Raw genomic sequence first — 22604 nt, 5'->3', positions numbered from 1 at the left:
AAATTGTATATTACTCAAAATATTACTCAAATTAGTAATTTGGATCTCTCCCAATTCTGTTGAACAGATAAGTTGTCCTCAAGATATATTGACACAACCTGGTCAGCACATCCAGGGAAGCATCTGTTTGTTGAAATATATCTATTTGTATTCCATCAATTCCTGGCTCCTTACCTTGTGCCGAGTCCTTCAGAGCAGCCTGCACTTCCTCCTTCATCACCATTGCCCCTTGATCATAGGTGGTTTCTTGAAATTTTGCTTTGTCAACCAATTCTTTTTGGTACGGTGACTCTATATATCCTTCCATGTTCTTTTAATACTTCCTGAATCATTCAATATTCTGCCCATGGCATCTTCAAGTATTGTAACTCATGGCTTTAATTTGTTCTTTAGTTCCATTAGCTGAAAAAATGCTGAGCAAGTTCAGCCCTTTTGATTTTCAGATGCCGGCTCCTTGCATATTTCATTAAAATACTTTGCCTGTCTTCTTCAATTGCCCTTGGAAATCTTCTAGTCAGCTCCTTAACGTCTCGATTTCTTTCCTTTACTTTGGCTTTTCAACATTCTAGTGCAATATTCAGAGTTTTAAAGCATAGCACACCATAACTATAATGAAAGTCAGGAGTGCAATGAAAATTATATTTGATCAAACCATCTGCATGATCTCTGATTGATGGTATAATAATGTTGTTGTTGTTGTTATGTGACATCAAGTCACTTGCAATTCAAAGCAACCCTATGTACAACAGCTCTAAACCCTGCTCTATCTTGAGCCAAACTTATTGCCTCTGACACACCTACCACTGTTACTCCCTCACTGACTCAATCCATCTCATCAAGGGTCTTCCCCTTTATGATGTTCCTTCACCCTGCCAAGCATAATGTCCCTCTCCAAGGACTAGTCCCTCTTTCTCACACCCTTGCCTCCAAGGAGCAGCCTGGTCTCACCCTCTCCACGGTGAACCTGTTTATTCTCTTAGAAGTCCATTGTATATTCAACACTCTTCTCCAGCACCACAACTCAAAGGCGTCAATTTCCCTTCTGTCATCCTTAGTCGTTATTCAGCTTTCTGATACATAGCATGTAATTACGAAGACCATGGCCTGAGTCAGGTGCACCTTAGTCTCCAGAGTGACATTATTGCTCTTCAGTACTCTGGTGCTGTCCCTATAGCAGACTTTCCCAATGCAATTTGTCTTTTGATCTCCTAGCTACAGGTACCAATAGTGTTGACTGTGGCACCAAATAAACTAAAGCTCTGAGAAGAATGAGAAAATACTTGAATGTGCATATGTGAAACCTATACTTAGACCAGGAGGTTAGAACAGAACAACAAAATACTGCATGGTTTAAAATAGGGAAGGGTGTGTACACCAGGGATGTGTCCTTTCTCCATACCTTTTCAACCTATATGCAGAACAGATCATCCGGGAGATTGGGCTCTATGAGGAGAAAAGTGGAATCAGGATTGGAGACAGGCAGCCTGCTTTATGCAGATGACACAGCCCTGCTTGCTGAAACTAAGGAGGCCCTGAAGCACTTGCTACAGAAGGTCAAGAATTACAACCTTCAATATGAATTTAAGCTCAACATCAAAAAAACAATTCTTCTCCCCACTGGGTCTATTAGCAGCATCATGATGGATTGTATAATAACGTTGTTGTTGTTGTTATGTGCCGTTGAGTCCTTGCGACTCATAGCGACCCTATGTACAACAGTCCTAAACCCTGCTCTATCCTATGCCAATCGCACTGCCTCTGACACACCCATCCCAATTACCCCAGTCACTGAATCAATCCACCACATAGAGGGCCTTCCCCTCCTGCGCTGTCCCTCCATCCTCCCAAGCATGATCTCCTTCTCCGAGGACCTGTCCATCCTTACAACATGTCCAAAGTATGTTAGATGAAGCCCCAGAATCCTTGCCTCCATGGAGTAGCCTGGTTTAACCCTCTCCAGGATGAATCTGTTTGTTTTCTTGGCAGTCCATGGTACATTCAGTACTCTTCTCCAGCACCACAGCTCAAATGCATCAGTTCTCCTTCTGTCCTCCCTAGTCATTGTCCAGCTTTCTGATGCATAACAAGTGATTGCAAAGACGGTGGCCTATATCAGATGCACCTTAGTCTCCATAGTGACACCATTGCTCTTCAGTCCCTGGAGAGGTCCCTAACCGCAGACTTTCCCATCGCAATACGTTTTTTTTATTTCCTGGCTACTGGTGCCAAGAGTGTTGACCTTGGAGTCAAGCAGACTAAAGTTGTTCACAATCTCAGTCTCAATCTGCCAGTTGGTCCAGTGGTGAGAGTCTTTGTCTTCTTGACATTGAGCCTCAATCCATACTGAAGCAGTCTTTGACCCTCTGCAGCAAGTGCATCAGGTCCTCCTCAGTTTCAGCAAGCAGGGTTGTGTCATCTACATAACGCAGATTGTTAATAGATCTTCCACCAATCCTGACGCCACACTTCTCCTCATAGAGCCCAGCCTCCTGGATAATCTGTTCTGCATACAGGTTGGAAAGGTATGGAGAAAGGACACATCCCTGGCATACACCTTTCCCAATTTTGAACCATGCGGTGCTTCCTTGCTCTGTTCTGACGACTGCCTCTTGGTCCAAGTATAGGTTTCACATTAGCACAATCAAGTGTTCTGGGATTCCCATTCTTCTCAGAGTCAACCACAGTTTGTTATGATCCACACAGTCAAACACCTTTGCATAATCAATGAAACACAGATAGACATTCTTCTGGTATTCCCTGCTTTCAGCTAAGATCCATCTAACATCAGCTACAATATCCCTAGTACCATGACACCTTCTACACCCAGCCTGGACTTCTGGCAGTTCTCTGCTGATATGCTGTTCCAGTCATTTTTGGATAATCTTCAGTAGAATCTTGCTTGCATGTGAAATCAATGATATTGTTCTATAGTTTCCACACTCTGTTGGGTCACCCTTCTTTGGAATGGGAACCAATATAGGTCTCTTCCAGTCAGTTGGCCAAGTGGTTGCTCTCCAGATTTCTTGACACAACTTGGTGAGAACGTCCAGGGTAGCATCTGTTAGCTGAAATACTTCAGTTGGTATACCATCTATTCCTGGGGCCTTATTTTTTGCTATTTCTTTCAAAGCAGCTTGAACTTCTTCCTTCATCACCATAGGCTCGTGCTCCTATGTTGTTTCATGAAATTCTTCTGTGTCTGCCAATTCCTTTTGATTCAGTGACTCAGTATATTCTTTCCATCTTCTTTTCATACTTCCTGGATCATTTAGTATTCTGCCTAAAGCATCCTTGATTATAGCAACTCGAGGTTTGAATTTGTTTTTCAGTTCCTTGGGCTTAAGAAATGCTGAATGAGTGCGGCCCTTTTGTAGGGATCCTTGCGGGCAGAATGGAGGAGACAGGAATCCGTGCAGGCAGAACCCGGGGCCAGCCAATAGAGAGGTGACTCCCAGGAAAACCTTTGTCCCGCCTACAGGTACAAAAGGCCCAAGGCTGCACCAAGATCATTCCTGGGACGTGCAGAGGGGTATAATAATAGGTGGCCAAAAATACTCTCCCACTTATCTAAGACATTGTTGAATTTCTGGAGTAAATAAAGAATTTAGACAGTCTGAATTTGTTAGTAGACAACAGTACAAAGCAATAATTGCCTCCCTTTCTAAACATTTACTGACAACCATATGTTAATTGGGAGAGAATTATTGACTTTAAAATAGTAGGACCTCTCAGCTTTGAAGATCTCCATGCATAGAGCTGCCTGACTATACTGTGGTTCTTAACAACTCAATAATAAATCTCTGAGGAGCTTCCAGATCCAGGAGTCACCAGCACTCTGACAACTTGAACTATTAATGGTCTTGTCTCCTTTAGAATGTTTATCAAGCACCCAGTCAGTTTGGTTGTCTTTTATCTCCAGCTTGTTAAAGAAACTTTTTCAACTTTTGATTTGCATAACTATGACATAAACACGGCAAGATGACTCTTAGACTTAATGGCAGTAATATTTATGTGGTTATTAATCCACAGCACATTCAACTGGACAGTCCCGTTCCTGTCATTCCTGGCCTGCTTGATCCTGGCCGTGGCCACCGTCACCTTGTACTTCATCCCACTGCGGTACATCATTTTAATGTGGGGTAAGTTTGGCATGATCCTTTTACTGGCAGTCAAGTCCAGGTAAGAACTAATTATTCATTTGTACAGTTGATATAAACCTTAAAGGCATTCTTGCTGGCAGGTAAGCATGAGATTAAGAAGAATAGTTAGGAAACAAAACTTACTAGAACTCTCATAAAAGGCCTGTTTGAATGAACCATCAGTATTTTTATGCCTCTTGCATAATTGTGATCAAATGTGAATGTGATTGTGCACATGATTTTCCTCTGGCCATGGATACCCTTGAATAATAGGAGAAAGAGAGTGGTCCAGTAACCTTTAGGAAATGCTGTTGTTCTAACATTGAACAATCACCTACTTTTTACCTTTTATTTTATGAAAAAGTAGATCTAGCCTCAAAGATTTTGTTCCTGACATTTTCTCTTTCCTGGATGAGAAAAAAAAATAGCCAATTATTAAAATCACAAATTAGTGATGAAATAAGACATTTTAACTATTACCTGAGAAAAGAGGAAGATTTTGTTAATCAGGGGAAATAGGTGCCTCTAAACTGTGCTGCTATTCCAAAGGCATGCATCTTGAACCCACCACCTCCTCCGTGTGAAAAGGATGTGTAGTCCCCTTCTGTGCAATTTACTGCCTCTGAAAACCTGCCAGACGGTCGAGCAGTTTTTAGAATTGGAACAAGACTGAAAGATACTTGAATTAGTGATTGGACAGTGTGCCAGCAATTTTGTGAATATTTGTCTGCACCTCTGGGTCGGGTCTCAGGCTATGTAAGGAGGGTGCATTTCAGTAGCTTAATTATTGGAGAAGCAGTCAGCCCTGCACTGTAAGAATCTGCCCTGTCTCCCCCGTTACTTAGATCTGCTATTGACCTCAACCACATTTACTTCTCGAGGTCTTCAGATGTTCAGCTGCTATCAAAGTTTCAATAATGAGGGACTTTTTTGTTGACACACATTCATCATAAGGTCTAGTATGCAGCACATGAAAGCTTGCAAATGTAGACCTTTACTGAGAGAATCCACGAAGACAGAGCCCTTGTAATAAGAAAAGCCAAAGCTGGATACTTAGAAATGATAACTTAACAGAGCAACTCCAAAACATCTCAAAGTGAAATTATTTTGAGAGGGTGTAAGTCATTCACTCTAAGTTTTGTTCAAGATGGGAAAATTTCACACAAGAAATATCTCTCCTTTATAACTGATGTTGTTGTTGTTGTTAGGTGCCATTGAGTTGGCTACAACTAACTCATAATGACCCTATAGATTAACAGATCTGAACCTTGCCCTAGTCTAGGCCACCTTCCCCGTCTCTGATATGATCAAGCCCATTTTGCAGTCAGTCGCTGTGTTGATCTTTCCGTTTCTGAGTCTTCCTCTCTTTCACTGACTCTATTCCTTTCCCAGTCTGATGATATTTTCCAGAGTCTGGCCCCTCCAGACATGCCCAGAGTCCGTGTGACAGAGTCTCACATCCTTCCCTCTGAAGAGCACTCTGGTTGCACTTCCTCCAGCATAGGTTTATTGATTCTCCTAACATGTAGTAATCATTGCTTCTTTCTAACACCATAACTCAAAGGCATCACCTCTACCTTATTCATTCTTATTCATCCTTATTCATTCTCCAACTTTCAGATCCATGACGTTGTTGTTGTTGTGTGCCAACCCACAGCTGACCCTCCAGCGGTTTTCAGAGGTGGTTAAATGCAGGGGAGGAGATTACCCATCATTCTGCGGAGCAGCTTGTGACCTTGAATTGTGTGCTTTCAAGTTTATAGCACAGCTTCTTGCCACTAGGCTACACGAGTAGGGAGTAATTAAAAAAGACTATGGCTTAGACCAGATGCAACTTAATCTTTAAAACACCACTTTTGCTCTTCAATATTTTGGAAAAGTCGTTGTCAACAGATTTTCTCATTGCAACATGTTTGTTTGGGGGTTTTTTGGCTGTTGTGTTTTGGGGTTTTGTTTTGTTTTTTAATTTCTTGACTGCTGTTACCCTGTGTGTTGATTGGAGATTCAAGTAAAATTAAATTATTGGCCATTTCAATCTTTTCTCCATCTATTACAATTCTTTCAATCACCTGTTACAAATCTGAGAGATGAACAGTAATTAAGCATGACAGAAGAAGAGTTGATGCCTTTGAGTTGTGGTGCTGAGAAAAAAGAACTGAGAATCCCATGGACCCGACAGAACATAACACATGTCTATAAACAGCGTAGGCAGAGTGCTCCTCAGAGGCAAGGATGATGAAGCTCTGTCTTTCGTCTGTGGGCATGTTGTTAGGAGAGGCTATTCCTTGGAAAGAGACTTAATGCTTGGAAAATGGAGTGTCAGAGATAAGAGTGGAGGACCTTGATGAGATGGGTTGGCACTGTGACTGCATCATTGGGCTCAAATGTGTCAGAATAGTGAGGATGGCACAGGATAGGACAGGGTTCAGTTCTGCTGTTCACGGGGTCGCTCTGCGTCATACTCCACTCAGAGACATCTAACAGTAACAGTAGAATTTTAATGTTGCCTGTTGGTCAAGTGGTGAGGGGTGTGTGTTTTTTCTTTTTTTTAGGATAAAACAGTAATTCTTTTTTTCTTTATTTATTCGTATATATTATCCTTTGTTCGTGTACTTTTATGCCTCCATTCTAGTTCCCTTGGGGTGTTTTCATAGTAGTGGAATAGCTTGGTCATATAATTCATACTATGTGTAAGAGTTCTCTTCAAATCACAAGTTGCACCCTTGGGCAGTAGGCCCTCCAAGTCGTCTTTACTATGAGTGAAAAAATGCTCCACTTTCTTCAGAGTCGCTTCCAGTATCCAGAACCCTAACTAGGCAATTCTATTATCAGCAAGATAATAACTGTACTATTAAGTAATTGAAGGTCAGTTGGAATAGATGCATGTGATTCTCATTTTAGTTTGCTATCTAGTTATTATTGTAGCCTTACTTTAATACAGAAAAGGGTAGAACAGTTTTCAGTGATTTGCAAACTGCATGCACAAGTGAAAGAGACTTTACTGAAGAATTTGTTTTGCTTAGTGATTGGTTCAGTCTTTACAGCTAGGACATACTTACCATTTTTTAAGTATATATAGTTTGGTGACTGTAGTCAGTTTGGTAAACACTGTTGACTCATGGTTTCTTCATCATATTTTATTTTCTTTTATGCATTATTGAGTGGGGTTCTTTTTTTGAGGGGTGGTTGTTTCTTGCCACAAAATATCCTCTACTGCATTCCATTTTCTCCTTTAATTGGCTTCACTGCGTATCCAGATCACTTTGTCTTCTGATCTTATCCTCCAAGATCTTGACAGCTTCCAAGTGTCCACTTTTCCAATCTATGTAGGGAGCTGTTGCTCTATTTATCATTAAACTTCTAGATGAAAATATTAATCATCAGGGAGTTTATTTTGCTCTTGTGGGCCAACCATGACCTTGTGAACTCTATACTCAGTCTCATTGTTAGGTCTTACATTCTAGACAGAATTTTGTAGCGCTTACTGATGAGCATACAATGGGTAATGTAGTAAAAGGCCTTGACAATAATCACATGATCTATTACTCTCTTTTACTATATAGCAACTGTCATGCCATCATGGAATATATGCTACAAATCTTAAAATTAGTAGTTTCCAAGTCAAGTTTGTTAATAGCTAATATGAATCCAGACCACTTTCTTTCACTTTTTATGAAACAGCAAAGACTTTCTTTTGTATAAGAATATAATTTTATGTCTTAAATTGAATCTTTTTTTAAAAAAAAAACAATCATAAGAAAATGTCTTTCCCTAGATTACTTACTCATCTTCAAAGTCATAAATTAGATTCTAAATCACTTATTCTGTTTTCACTCATTTGGAGCAAACTTATTATACTTAAAGTGCTTTATTTTTATATTCTGTATCTTCTGTTTTACATAGGGCCACTCTGTGTCACAGGTATCTCGACAGCACATAACAACAACAGCAGTATATATTTAAATAATCATTTTTGTATAAAAGATTTTTGTCATCAGAATTGTGTGACATAAGCACATGAAAGTACCTTGATTTTATTGTAGTCATAATATTTCTTGATTCACAAACTTCATTGTAACTTTTGAATGGTAAGACAATTTCTTCCCTCAACACTCCTAGAATCACTGTTGCATGCAGTTATATGCCTAATGGCAAGAAGCTGCACTGTAATCCTGAAGGCACGCTGTTCAAGGCAACCCCTGCTCTGAGGAAGAGGATGGTCAGTCTCCTCCCCTGCTTGTAACTGCCTCTGAAAACCCACTAGAAGGTTTCTCTGGGTCTGTTCCCACTCTATAATACACACCAACAATTAAAACATATATAAGTATTAGGTTTTAATGATTACTGAACAAATATATTTATGGGTAAATCACTGAGAATTTCATAATTTTGTTCTCCTTAAATAACATTTTATTCGGTCTGCCACCTTTCTTGCATGAGAGTTCAACTTTTAAAAGTAAGAACTGGATTTATGAGGGTATCTGTAATCTATTGGGAACTTTCTCCACTGGATTTTTATTGTTAATTTGATAGTTGTGTTTCTAGAAAGCATCCCATATGGATCTTCTCTCCTTTTTGAGATTTCTCTTCTGTCCTTCTTTATGTGTGGCTATGTACTGTCAAGTCAGAACCAACTCACAGCTAACCCTCCAGTGGCTTTTCAGAGGCTGTAAATTCCACAAGTAAAGATTGCCCTCCTTACTTTTTGAAAGCAGATGCCGAGTTCAAACTGTGTGCCTTTGGGTTGCCAGAACAACTCCTTAAGAACGTGTCACCAGAGCTTCAGCATAGGTTATTTTTCCAAGGAAGATATGAACAATCAATTGGATTTTACGCTTCTTGCAAGGAGTCATATCATAGTTAATTTTATATCTTAATTTTGTTAATTTATGCTTCTTGCAAGGAGTCATATCACAGTTAATTTTATATCTTAATTTTGTTAATCAGTGTTTTATATATTTATAAGAAGTCATGGATAAACAGAGGAATTAAAGAAACATCCACCTCCACCCTAGCAATGTATTTTGATTTGAGTCACATGTCAGTGGCTCAGGTAATATATAATCCAAATATTAATCCTGCTTGAAGTGGTGATTCTCGTGTGGCTCCATGTGCAAAGCAGCCATGTGACTTTTCCTGTCATGAATTTCTCCAGATGCTGTCTCATCCTGGATGGTTCATTACAGCCTCCTTGATCTAGCCAGTCCATGGGTTTTATGATGATTTATGTGTCATTAGATGATAGCATCTTTCCTAAAGGCTGTCCTGTGATGTTTGAACCCCATTTGCTTTTTATTTGCTTTAAAGAAAAACCAAAACACAAAGCCATTTTTACAGCAGATTTACCTTCTATGAATCTATTTCACTTAAGTAGTTGTTGCTGTTGTTAGGGGCTTTTGAGTTGAGTACACTTCATAGCAGCCCTGTGGACATGAGACATAAACCCAGCCTTTTCCTCTACCACCTCATCATCTCAGACACACCGGAGCCCATTGCTTAAGTCACGGTGACAGTCCATCGCGTTGGAGTTCATTATCCTTCTCTGGCTCTCCATCTTTCCCAGCATAATGCCCCTTTCCAAGGAGTAGCCTCACCTCACCTCGTTACATGTATATATGTTAGAGATAAAGCATCACTTGGCTGCACTTTCTCCCAGACATACCTGTTCATACTTTTGACAGCCTATGGACTATTCAATACTGTTCTCCAGCACCACAACTCAAAAGCATGAGTTCTTCTTCTGTCAGTCTTATTCATTGTCTAGCTCACTGATGTATAGCAAATTACTTATCTGGTTTTTTCCAAGTTAGGATCTGGAAGCCATAACTTCCCCATCTTCCAAATATAGACATTTGATTGCATGCCCAGTAGTGTAGAGACTGCTTTCCACTTCCACAACATTGGACTTTTTAGTTTGTTGACGACAACAGTGTCACAACCTCCTATACTGTTGTGAAGTTACAGATTACAGAATGCCATTGACAATATGGTCCAACGTGATTCTCCCAGCAAGATAGGGAACTACATAGGGTAGGTATTTATGCCCTGAAGTCACACCACTCATATGCGATTAGCCCAGCACCAGAACCCAGATCTCCCTGTACTGTAATTCTAGTTCCTTCCTCCTCTCCTCATTGGCCCTTAAATAAAACCATGTGGGTGTGATGTTGACACTTGGTTTCACACAGTAGACAATAACGTCAAATTCTGAAGCATTTTAAGCCTTAAATACCTTAAAAAGTTAGGTGTGCTTTTGAAATATAAAATCCAAATACCCAATCATTTTTATTCCAAGTTTTTCAAACACAGTCTTGGTGCATTGTGCACTACGTCTGCCCTTATTGGTGCATTTGAACTACTGTGCAGGTTTATAATCTTCTCTGTGACTAAGAATGTACTGTTTTGATCAGCTGTGATATTATCCCTGCCTTGCTGTTCATTGTAAAGACTCCAGATGCTCACACTATATATAATTAACAATGGAAGATATATCTTTTCTCAATATGTCTTTGTCTGCTTTCATCATTTTGCCTCGTCTGTTTTCTTTTGCCAAAAAGCCTGTGCTACAATTAAATGTCTTTAGAATAACACAGTGAAAGTATTTTCATTTAAGGCAACTTGAGAAGGGGGATTTTAACTGGCAACATGGAGCTTGCTGTGGGGGTAGAGAGAATAAAGGCAGAGTGCAGCTTTGACATCAAGGCAGGGGAGCTTTTACAAGCAGCCATCCCTGGCCCAGCCACCAGGCAGTCATTTTTTCACTGACAATGGCTGGCCCCCATTTGCAAAGCAGATGTAAATCTGACCTTCCAAATCAATGACTGGAGGTTGTCATTGTGTAAGGTATAATGCTGTGTAGGAAGTCCTGTCCTTAAATGAAAGCAAAATAAAATTTCCTCAAAGAAGAGAGGCATCAAACCTTTCATGTACTCGTGACTATTGAATAGTTAAATGTTCTCTTAGCTTCTAAGTAGGGGCCATTCAGGATACACTTAGACTATAAATTCATTCAGCATGATTGAGGCTGACAAGACCTGCAGATAAAATCCTTGTTAAACAAGCAACTGGGTGGCATGGCTTTAGAAGGCCACCTAGTCATACTGCTTCTAAAACACAACAGGAGGGGGGGAAAGAGAATTTGGTAAAATAGACCAAAGCTGTGAGCTTGGGATATGGGCAAAGCAGCTCCATGGGTAGAGCAGAAGTCACAGAGGGACTGCAGGAACCCCCCTCTGACATGAAACAGCTCCATCTAGACATGCTCAAGATCCCAGGGCACAGACCCCTCAGTGGGCTGCTGCCAGGATGTTGGCATCTTAAAAATCACACCCCCTTCTAATGAACATTGTGCCCATCTGAAATTAGTATGTGCTCTGTTGCTCAGAAGAAGCTCCACATCAGAGTTTCAGTTCACAAATCAAGTTAGCCACCTTGGTAAGATAATTTTCCAATAATAACATTTCACAGTTTCCTGTAGCATCAAAGCACAATGAACATGTCAGGCTCTGCTCAGCAGTGAGAGGAGAGAAACCTGTGAAAATGAGTTGAGGGTGGCGGAGAAGGATAGCTTCCTTTCCAACAACAAGAATCCACTGCTCTCTGCCTCCCTCCTGCTGCATTTGGTCCAGAGCCTCCAAGCATGGACATGTTTGGGCTAATGAAGGCCTTTTCCCAGCTGGGGCATTTGTTTTCGTAGCAGAAGAAGCTGATAATCAGTATATTCCAAAAAAGCCAGTGAGCACCCCTGTATTAGTGTGTGTTTCTGCGCCCTGCTGCTGAGATCGTAATGGGATTTTCACAGCTGAAGAAGTTAGAGCTCTGCTTCCACAGTTCCCACTTCCTTCCTCAAGAAAAGACGTTCGTGAATGATTCCACATGACAGCGACATGGGCCTGACTTGAGGCCTGGTAATTGTTTCACACTAATCTTTACTTGTGAATGCCCCACCCCTTGTCCTGCCACCAGCCAGGCACGTTCTTAAAGGTAAATGAATAAGTGAATGAATGGATGGATGATTAGTCAACGGAGCCCTTGTGTTTCTATCTTACAGGCATAAATAAGTTTACTAAGAAGCTCCGAAATCCCTATACCATCGACAATAATGAGCTCCTAGACTTTCTCTCCAGGGTACCATCTGATGTTCAAAAGGTATGTAATGAATAGTCACCAACAACAGAAACCCCACTGCCGATGTCGATGTTGGCTTAGCCCTCTCAGCCCTAGAGCCAGCCAAGGAGACACCCTGTCCTGGAGCCCCTGAGATAACACATGCAAAAACCCTTCCAGAGGCCTGATTTGCAAGGGGGTGGCAGGAATATCTTAGTCCAACCCATGAGATGATTAGGGAAAATGATCTTGGAAAAGAGCTGCTTAGGAATATCCTGGAACTCACACTGTGAGGCCACCTTTCTGATAGTTCACCTCCCTAATGGAGATAAGTGGGGCTTAGTGAGTGGGGGTCCCTGACATTCAAAGCAGAAACCCTTTCTGTTCTGGTTCAGGGGCATTTGTCCGGGAAGTGGATTAGTCTTTTTTCCCCCCTCCTCTTTGTCCTGATGGTTTCCTTCTTGCCCCTTTCTTCTGAAGACTTAAGGACACTGAGGGCAAAGTCCCAGTTACTCTCACACACAAGGAGACAGAAGAGTGAAATTATTCGAGATCAATCAGAAGCATTACTCACAGGTAGTGGTCACTTAGTTCCAGCAGAGTCCTGTTGGTGTGGAGACACAGAGATTAATGCCAGCAACAATACCATCAAGTTCAATGGTATAGCTTGTCTAAGCCCCTGCGGGTCAGGGTGCTGTATATAAATCCAGATGAAGACAGTCAGACAGTAATTTCTCTACAGGAGATGAGGGGCCATGGAGTAGGGAGATGAGAAACTGGGGCCAGAAACAGCATCACAATGATCAGAGACAAAATCCTTTCTTTTCTGAGAAAATCCCAAATCAAGTATTGATCCCCATCACTGGGCGTCATAGCTGGTTCCCCACAAGCTCTCAGCAAACTGCAGCAGTGGGGGGGCTGAATGGTTTTGTTTCTTTCCATTTTCCCATTTGTAGCTATTGAGACAGGGTCCATAATTACACTTTAATATACATTCTGGAAGTATGAATTTACTTATTAACATTTTCATTGTTGTTGTTGAGAACCATCGAGTCAGAACCCACTCATAGTTGATCCTCCAGCAGGTTTTCGGAGGCGATAAATCTCAGGGGAAGAGACTGCTTATCTTTCTCCTGCAGAGCAGCTAGTGGATTCAAACCTCATACCTTAGCATCAGCAGCCAAAGTCCTTACCACTAAGCCACCGGAGATGATTCAAATATAATAGCCTGGCCTTGTTTATGTTACTTTGAAGAAAGCCAAGTAGTTCTATTCCCTAAGACATCATCATTAAACCACCTACGGAAAAGGAGCTTTTTAATTCATCTTCTCTTTTGTGATAGGGTGTGCTTGACACAAATACTAAATATGGTACACTCATGTGTTCTGGAATAAAACATTTTACATAAAGCCATTCCCAGTCAGTCTGTCAAAAGCACACACCAAAGCAATGTGTTTGCAAAGTCCCATCACAAGGGCCACAGCATGAGTTCATAGCTGTGTCCCTTCAGAAGGGAGAATCCCACAGAACCCCGATAGGACTGTCAGCTTACAACCCAGGCACGGGTCCATGAGGCAGTCATTCAGTCAGAGCTGGCTCAGGTACAGAGACACCCAGTCAGAGAACATCTGAGGAAAACACACAGTGCTTGGGAGGCCCCTCCTTGAACTACCAGGTACCACCCCGAACCTTTTCTAATTACACAATACACAGTTTGCCCCTAGGGATTCTTGGGGCACTCGATTTACCACAGATGTTTTAGTCCTTACATTTTGAATGAAATTCATTTTTAAGAGAAATCTCTATTTCTGGGGCCTGATAATCAATTCAGCATTTTTTCCCTTTCAGGCAAAATAAATGCATGTCATTTGCCCAGATTTTCTCTCAAAATCTCAGATAGTTTTAAATGAGTAAGTCTTAGTAAGTTGCTGTATCATATACTAAGATAAACATTCCCATGAGGCAGTTATTAAGCCTACTTATGGTTGGAAAGTGGCACACGTAAAGCTAAAATCCTCTAGTAGTGCCAAGAGCAGGGAGAGACCTATGCATCTCATTAGAAAAATCTGCTTTTAATATTTTGGTTTCAAGAAATGATGCATGACTTCTCAAATCCTTCCTGCAATTAATCCCTCCATGTTCCTGTGTTTAGAAAATGATTCATTACCTTTGAACCCTCCTTCCTTTGCCTGGGTTTGTCCTTGGGGAGCCATTAACACACACTGTGGCAAGCTAGGGTTACTGTGCGCCAGCATCACGTGTGTCTGTTTTCACAGGTGCAGTATGCGGAACTGAAACCCTGCAGCAGCCACAGCCCCCTTCGAAAGAAGCGCAGCGCTCCCTAGGACAGGAACACAGGGTGTGGACCAGCCTCCAGTCTTGTTTGGTTCATTGCGCCAATATTAGCACTTTCTCTTGGTGGCACCTGTGTGTCATTTCAAAATGTTTGCAACATGGACCTCTCAGTATTCTCCGCCTTTTCTACGTGCACAATACATGTGTACACGTGCATGAGTCCATATCCACAACTCCATGTATGTATGTGGGTGTCCCAGTTGCACAGAGAGACGGCCCAGCAGAAGGAGACCATCTAGGGACTGCCAAGCACACCTCTCCAACATGAGGTCAAGCAAGGTGGCTGCAAATCTGAAATGGCCAGGAGATCACCTGGACTCCAAAGTGACTTTGAACTCGTTTTCACACCCCCAACAGCTCCTCCTTAAGATTCAGTTATATCCATTCCCTTCCCCTCCTCCCCAACTCCCCCCCACACATGCCTTTAAGATCCTGTTGGGTTCATCAGGATTTTTTTGACACCCTTCATCTAATTGAAATGAAGTCAATTTTAGAATTTTTTTTTCTACTATTGGAATTATCCCAGATCTTTACACATGTTTCCATAGAGATCACTGAGATCCTATATGTGAATTTCAGGAAATGCCTGGGTCAGCCTCACTGGCCAGCAGGCCCCTTGCTGGACATGGAGACCCACCCAGCAAGGCCCTCGGGACTGCTCATCGAAGCAGGGAGGGCTGAGTTTGCCTTACAGCTCCTTGTCTTCTGACTTTACCTTTTGTTAATTTCCAAAATAAAATGCCAACATTGCATCTTTAGAAAGAGAAAGGAAAAGGCATGAATGACTCTAAGTACTAAAAAGAGAAAGGTAAGAGTCAAGTGACTGCAAAATAGGACTGTTTACTGGCTCATTGAAATAATTTTTACTTTTTGTTTCATATTTTAAAATCTTTTTCTTTTCATTTTATACTGGTTTACAAACTCTTTTTTTAGATTTCTGTTCTGATTTGAGTGAAAGTGTACAAAGCAGATAGGATGTTTCATTCAACCGTTCATACACATTTTGTTTTATAATGTTCATTACAGTGCCTCCACTATGCAAACACACTTTTCCCACTCTCTCCTTATAATTCTTATTTCCTCTAGTCCTTTCATTTAACTGAATGTTTTGGTCTAAAAGTAAAAATACTTCATTTTCACTTTTTTTCCCTCTAAAAAAAAACCCAAAAGAGCCAAAATCCAAAACTATACATAGTAAAATGTGTATTCCTACTCTTAGAATCTCAGACCCCAAAAAAGCCCCACTTTGATCTTAATCAGACTTCTACAGATCTCACAGTTTTGAGGAATCCCTCAAGATCCTGATTGTATCTATATATGAAATGTATGCATACATCTTTCACTTCAAATGCTGTTTTAAGTAAAATTGCATTTCATTGACACATACTTTGTATGTACAGTTTGTATATATGTATTATCAGAGAAAAGTTGAGGAAACGGTACTGATATAATAGCTTCACTATGTTTTCCTTTAATTTGTAATTTAATAATATTCAAACAAAATGTTTATGAAAAATGCCAACAATTCTAAGCCTTACCATGCCGTGTCTATTTTTCTTTATATTGAGTCTTCCTGTGTTGCTTTCTGGCCGAGCCAGATTTCTGGATGATTTTATTTACTTCAAGTTAATGAAGCTGGTTGGAAAAGAACTTTGCAGAAATGACAAAAGCTCCAGTAAATCTCTTCATTGTGCATACAATAGATACCCAAAAACCTCTTTTGTTAAACCAGTTACTCGATCTTCTGTGTAAACAATGCCTCATTGTCTCACTCCCAGCTATCATCTAGTTTATCATAGTCTGTCATTTTGTAATGATCTAAGTCATGCTTTTTTAAACAGACATGTGAGATCAGGTGTGTCATTTGAAAGAGAATTTTCAGCAGCAAAATAACCCCTTATTTATTTAAAAGTGGAACCATTACTTTATTGCTCTTTTGCAATAGAATTTCAAAATGAAATAATTTGTCTGGCAAGGCGTCTTCATTAGTTAGAAATAGCCCCTCTGTAGCCCAATTGTGAAATTTCTGCACTAAATTTAGGACACAAACACCAGCTGGGACACAAGGGCACAACCAGATCAACTCTGAATAAATTGTATATGGAAAACAATTGTTGATTGATTAATTAGACACTAACCGTGAACAATGAGTATGAGTTATATTTGAGATGGTAAGATTTACACAAATAATCTGAAACTTTTCTGAAAGATTCCAGATGCTGTAGATAAAATTTATGGATTATAAATTCAGAGTATGTAATTAAAGATAATTTAATAGGAATGTTGAAGTCTTGTCAAACTTCCTTGGTTTTCTTATATCTCATGCACCCATTTCTATCCCTACCTGAATGTCCCCTCAGGGAATCAAAAAAACTCATCTGCTTTCCCCAAGAACTTCCTAGACTTCTCTCATCTGCTATTTCACTGAGTGTCACTTAGGTTCTCTTGGCTGGAAACCTATTCAGAGTTCTCTTTTTTTCCCTCATTCTTTATGGTTATTGATCCTTCTACTCTTCTCTCTGTCTTTCAGCACATAAAGTCCTATAGATGCTATGGTTACACATTATCTTCTCGGTTTTTGTTTCAGTTGTTTCCCCCTATGTTGAGATGGTGACTTTTTTCCCCCTCCTTAAATATGTTATTGTGTTTTGATGAAGATTCGCACAGAAAATTGGGTCTTCATTCAACAATTTGTAGCTGGCACAGGATCCAGCAGGGGTTCATTCTGATGTGCACAGGGTCGCTATGAGTCAAGACAACTTGACAGCACTTAACAACAGCATATGTTATACAAAAATTTGACAGTAATAATCTACATGGGAGTTCTGGTAGCCTACTGGTAAGGAGTCACTGCAAACCCGAAGGTAAGGAGATTGAATCCACCAGCTGCTCCATAACAGAAAGATAGGAAATCTTCTTTTAGCAATTTAGTATCTTTGCTATATAGTAACTGTTAACTTTGTTCTCATATAGATGATATTTTGTTCTTATTTTTTAAAGCACAATTTTCCCCAATGATATTGTTTGTTCTGTGAACCTGTAATTTACCTGAATGGTGACCTCCTGGACTAATTTCAGTTTGAAGTTTAAAGGATATTTTCAGGCTTTCTCATGGGTTCCTCTCTCCTCTACTGGTCCAGTATTTTACCATTTTTAAGAATTTAGGTTTTGTTCCACAGTTTCCCCCTGTTCCGTCTGGAATCTTCTATATCCTGCATCAGAACTATCAGTAGCGGTAATGATTAGTTTTTTCCTCAAGATAGATGTATCTTGTGGTTCCTGTAGTTGTCTTTTAACTTCTGGGGGGGAATAAAAAACCTCAAAACATGCCCATGATGATAATTATATTATGCCAAGCTCACATGCTTACAGACTATGCTTTTCATTTAGAGTAGATTTCCCATAATTTCTGTCTAAATAAACTCTACCCCCTTCAAACTTTCAGGCCTTCCTAAATGATACAAGCAATTAAAAATCTTGGCTGCTGAAAGAAAAGTTTGGAAGACTGAGTCTAACAAGCGGCAGTGTGAAAGAAATAATCTACTTTCAAAAACAACCATTGAAAACCCTATGCAGCCCTACTTTCCATTGACATACTTGGGGTTGAATCAATCCATGAGTTGGATTCAACTTGATAGCAATTAGTTTTCAGAGATGTATTTCTGGAAGCTGGACAATGAAAGAGATGACAAAAGAATAATTGATGCTTTTGAGTTGTGGTGCTGGAGAAGAGTACTGAATATCACAGGGACTGCCAAAACAATAAGCAGATATGTCTTGGGAAAAGTGCAGCCAGAGTGCTTCTTGGAAGCAAGGATGGTGACGCTTCATCTCACAACTGGGCATATTTGAAACTGAGAAGGACCCGAAGTGTTTGCTGGAGAAGGCCAAGGACTATAGTCTTCAATATGGATTGCAAATTATTATCAAGAAGACAAAGATTCTCACCACTGGACCAAAAGGTGCACCATGATGGATGGAGAAGAGATTGAGATTGTTAACAGTTACAGCTTGTTCATCTCCACAATCAATACTCTTGGCACCAGCAGTCAGGAAACCAAAAGACAAATTGCACTGAGGCCATGAGACTGACTCAGAATAGTATGAATTTCAGAGCTATTTATACATAGTGTCACTAGGAGTTAGAGGCAACTCCATGGCACATAACAACATTCCTTGGAAAGGAATGCTTGATCAGAAAATCAGAGTAAGAAAAGAAGACCTCAATGAGATGGATTGACAGTGACTGTAGCAGTGGGCTCTAGTGTGTCAGAGTTAAATGATAATTGCACAGAATAGAACAAAGTCCAGATCTGTTGTTCATAAGGTCATAATGAGTTGTACTCAACTTTAGAGCACCTAACTATAAGAATAATTTATATAGGCTCTGGTGGATCAGTAGTAAGATATCATGCTTTCAACCCAAAAGCATGCAGTTAGAATCCACCAGCTGCTCCATGGGGAAAGATGAATAATCTCCTCCCATGCTACTTACAGCCTCTGAAAACGTGCTGGAGGATAAGCTGTTTGTCACCTCTGACTCAATAGTACATAAAAAAGAAAAACTATCAAGAATGATAAAGCTTCACCTCACTTCGCACATGTTGCTAGGAGGAGCTATTTCTTGGAGAGGGACATGATACTGGGAAAGGTGGAAGGTCAGTGAAGGAGAAGAAGACCCTCAACCAGGTGAATTGACATGGTGACTTCTGAAATGGGCTCTTGTGTCAAGAAGTATGAGGATGGCACAAGATAGAACAGGGTTCAGATCTTTTGTTCATAGAATTGCTATGAGTTGCACTCAACTCGAAGGTACCTAACAATAACAATTATGTCTACATCAACTCTGTGTGTGTGGGTGTATGGATTTTCATCTAGAATACATAGAGAATTTCTGCAATGAAAATGCAGGCACCCCAATAGAAAAATGGACAGGAGAATTCACAAAAGAGTGTCCAAATGGCTGGCAACACAACACAAATATGTTCAACATGATTTCAGCAAATGGAAGTTAAACTCATAAAATAATGCCAGAGAGAAGATTTTGTTCTTGATTAGTGCCATCAAGTGAGCTCTGATTCTAGCAAATGTAAGTGTAACAGAACAAATCCTATACAGTAATGAACCTTCCTGACAATTTTGCTGTGATGAAGCCCATTGTCATGGTTACTGTGTCAATTCATCAAGTTGGGAATTTTCCTCTTGTTAACTATCATTGTTTGCAAGCATGTGTCTTTCTGCAGGGATGGCTTCTGATAACATGCCCAAAATATGTGAGACAGAGTACACCATTTTGCTTCTAAGAAGTATTCTGGCTGTACTTCTTCGGAGACAGATTTGTTTTTTCTTTTGGCAGTCCATGGTCTAGTTACTAAAAACTCAAACTCACTGCAATCAAAGCAAATCCAATGCATGTTGTTGTTGTTATGTATGGTCAAGTTGCCTGAGACACATAGTGACCCTAGGTACAGCAGCTCTGAACTCTACCCTGTCCTGAGTCAGTCTCACTAATTCCACCACACCACCCCCCACCAACCCAGTCACTTGAGTCAAACTGTCTTATCTGGGCTCTCTTCCCCTCCTGTGCTGTCTGTCCCTCCACCCTTCCAAGTGTGATGTCCTTCTCCAAGGAGAGTCTTGGTTTCACCCTCTATCCAATGCATAGTAACCTTCTACTGAGTTTCTGGGACAGAATCTTAGTGAGAGGAGATTGCCCATCTTTGTGCTTCAGAGTCTCTGATGATTCAAACTGCTGAAGATGTGCAGCATCACGTTGGCTTCACAATGATTTGGACTCTGCTGTTGGAATGGAAGATTAATCAGACTGCTTTGGAAAAATGTCTAGCAGTAATAACCAAGCTGAATATGCATGACCTGTGGGGAGAAGTGTGCATATGTTCACAAGAAGACATACCTAAACTATAGCACCTTGTGTATTGTTGAGCTGGATTTGACCCATAGCTGACCCCGTAGTGGGTTTTCAGATGCAGTTAATTGCATAGTAGGAGATTGCTCATCCTCTACTATGGAACAGCTGGTGGATTTGAACCACAAGCCTTCAGGATTACAGCATAGCTTCTTACCACTAGGCCACAAGACCACCTGGTAGCAACATGCAGATGGATCAGTAATGTGGTAGATCAGGCACAGATATGAAAAAAAAATTAATGAAAAAAAACCCAACAACCATTCAACAACGCAGAGAGAATAAATACTGAGCAAACAAAGCCAGACAAGAAGCAAATAAATACTCTGGGTATGGTTTCACTCATGAAAAGTTCAAAGTAAGGTCAAACTAATTTCTAGTATTAAAAGTTAGGAGAGAAGGAAGCTGGGAAGTGTTTTGCTAGAAGGAGTCATAAATGTGTCTACTGGAATGAAATTAAGTGTTGTTTTTTGAGGAGAGATTTTTGTTGTGTGAAATTTTGCACTGTGAAAATGATTTAATTATTTATACAATTATCTGCATGTTTTCTAAAAAAACAATACCCACAAGAAAAAAAAATAGGAGATACAGTTTCATTAAATTTTATATAGTTAAGGACACATTCTAAATGTGAAAAGTGAGACTCACCTTTTTCATTTCCAAAGTCTTTTCTAACAGCCAATTCAAGTAAGCATTTAGAGTGTGTGTAAGGATTAGGTGTCTTTTTAAACAACAAACTCCACATAGACAGTTCTTACATAAGCCTATTGAATTTCAGTAGTCAATTCGCATCTAAACACAAATCAATCATCATTTTCAAAAAAGCTTTATAAGAGGTACTAAAAGATTTAATCACTGAAGAATTAAAAGTTAGTTTCAAAGAGCAAACTGGACAGTAAGACCTCAACATCTAATAGTGTTCAAAAAATTTTAAAGCTTTAACAAATTATGATTTGTTTATCCTGGCATTCTGGAACTACCTCTCTCACATGAGTAATTATAAAAGGAGCAAATACAGTCTGGGGAACAAAGTCAACATGGGGAAAGCTAAGACTGACCTCCCTAATTCTAAAAGGAGAACTATCCCCATCAATAACATCTACAGTATCAAACTAATAGCCACAAGGTCAGACATGTCCCCTCTCCCTCTACTGAACTTGCTTCTACAGTTCTTGCATCACAAATTTGTTTCCAAAGTTGTGGGGTTTATTAAGGAAATGAGATGTGTGTGAGGCAAAGGATATCTATTACACAGTGAAATACCAGGTTTAGTGAATAGCAGTCCCCAAACAGATCAATTGTATCCAAGCCAGCAGGACATAATTCCTCAATTAGTTCAGACATCTACCCAGTGAACAATTGAAAGTCCAGGTCCAGTCCAACAAGAAACCTCTGTTTTCTACTATCACCAAGCAAGTTTTGTCTCACAACAGTCACAAATCAGCTCTTCCTTCACTTGTCTAGCAAGGAAAATCTTTAATCCTGACTCTGTCTCCATGACTTTGTCAGGTTATACTACACCTCACCACACTCTCCTTACAGTTGTATTAGCTCTTTGTCTCATATGTTTGTCTTGCGGCTGTTAATGATGTGGAAGACAACAATAATCAATAATGAACCATGTGTCTTCAGCTGAAGCAGCTGAAGGTCCCAACCCCACAGAGAGCCAAGGCAATAGAAAATCCATTTTCAAAAGTCAAACCACAACAGCAATCAGCTTATTTCTTTTTTCCCCCTTTTATTGCACACATCCAAGATTGCAGGGAAAACAGATTGTAGACATTATACACACACACACACATATGTGTATATATGTGTGTGTATCTATATATGTGTCTATAGCATCTATCTATCTATCTATCTATCTATAACTATCATCTATATCGTCTTTCCAATTGAGAGAGTGGTATAGAAACAGGGCTATAAGAATATGGTAAAAAAGATATTGATAAAAATTTGGCGTAGTTGTTATATGCCATTGAGTCAGAACCAATTAATGGCTGACCCACCAGCAGATATTCAAAGGTTGTAAGTCACAGGGAGGAGATCACCCATTCCTCCTTACTTAACTATATTTT

At 40.1% G+C, this 22604-nt stretch overlaps 1 protein-coding gene across 1 annotated transcript in view; it reads left to right on the top strand.

Moving 5' to 3' along the window:
- The window catches only part of MCTP2 (multiple C2 domains, transmembrane 2), a 312863-nt gene extending 298273 nt beyond the window's left edge, over positions 1-14590 (top strand). The window contains exons 20-22 of the mRNA XM_006897193.1: positions 4030-4139; positions 12190-12287; positions 14522-14590. Coding sequence (XP_006897255.1) covers positions 4030-4139; positions 12190-12287; positions 14522-14590 — 277 coding nt within the window. The remainder of the gene's footprint in view (positions 1-4029; positions 4140-12189; positions 12288-14521) is intronic.
- Positions 14591-22604: the final 8014 nt, after the last annotated feature.

Source organism: Elephantulus edwardii, unplaced genomic scaffold (genome assembly GCF_000299155.1).
Source record: "Elephantulus edwardii isolate Elephantulus edwardi_28Jun2011 unplaced genomic scaffold, EleEdw1.0 scaffold00204, whole genome shotgun sequence".
Taxonomy (NCBI): domain Eukaryota; kingdom Metazoa; phylum Chordata; class Mammalia; order Macroscelidea; family Macroscelididae; genus Elephantulus; species Elephantulus edwardii.
This window is presented reverse-complemented; position numbering and strand designations above follow the sequence as displayed.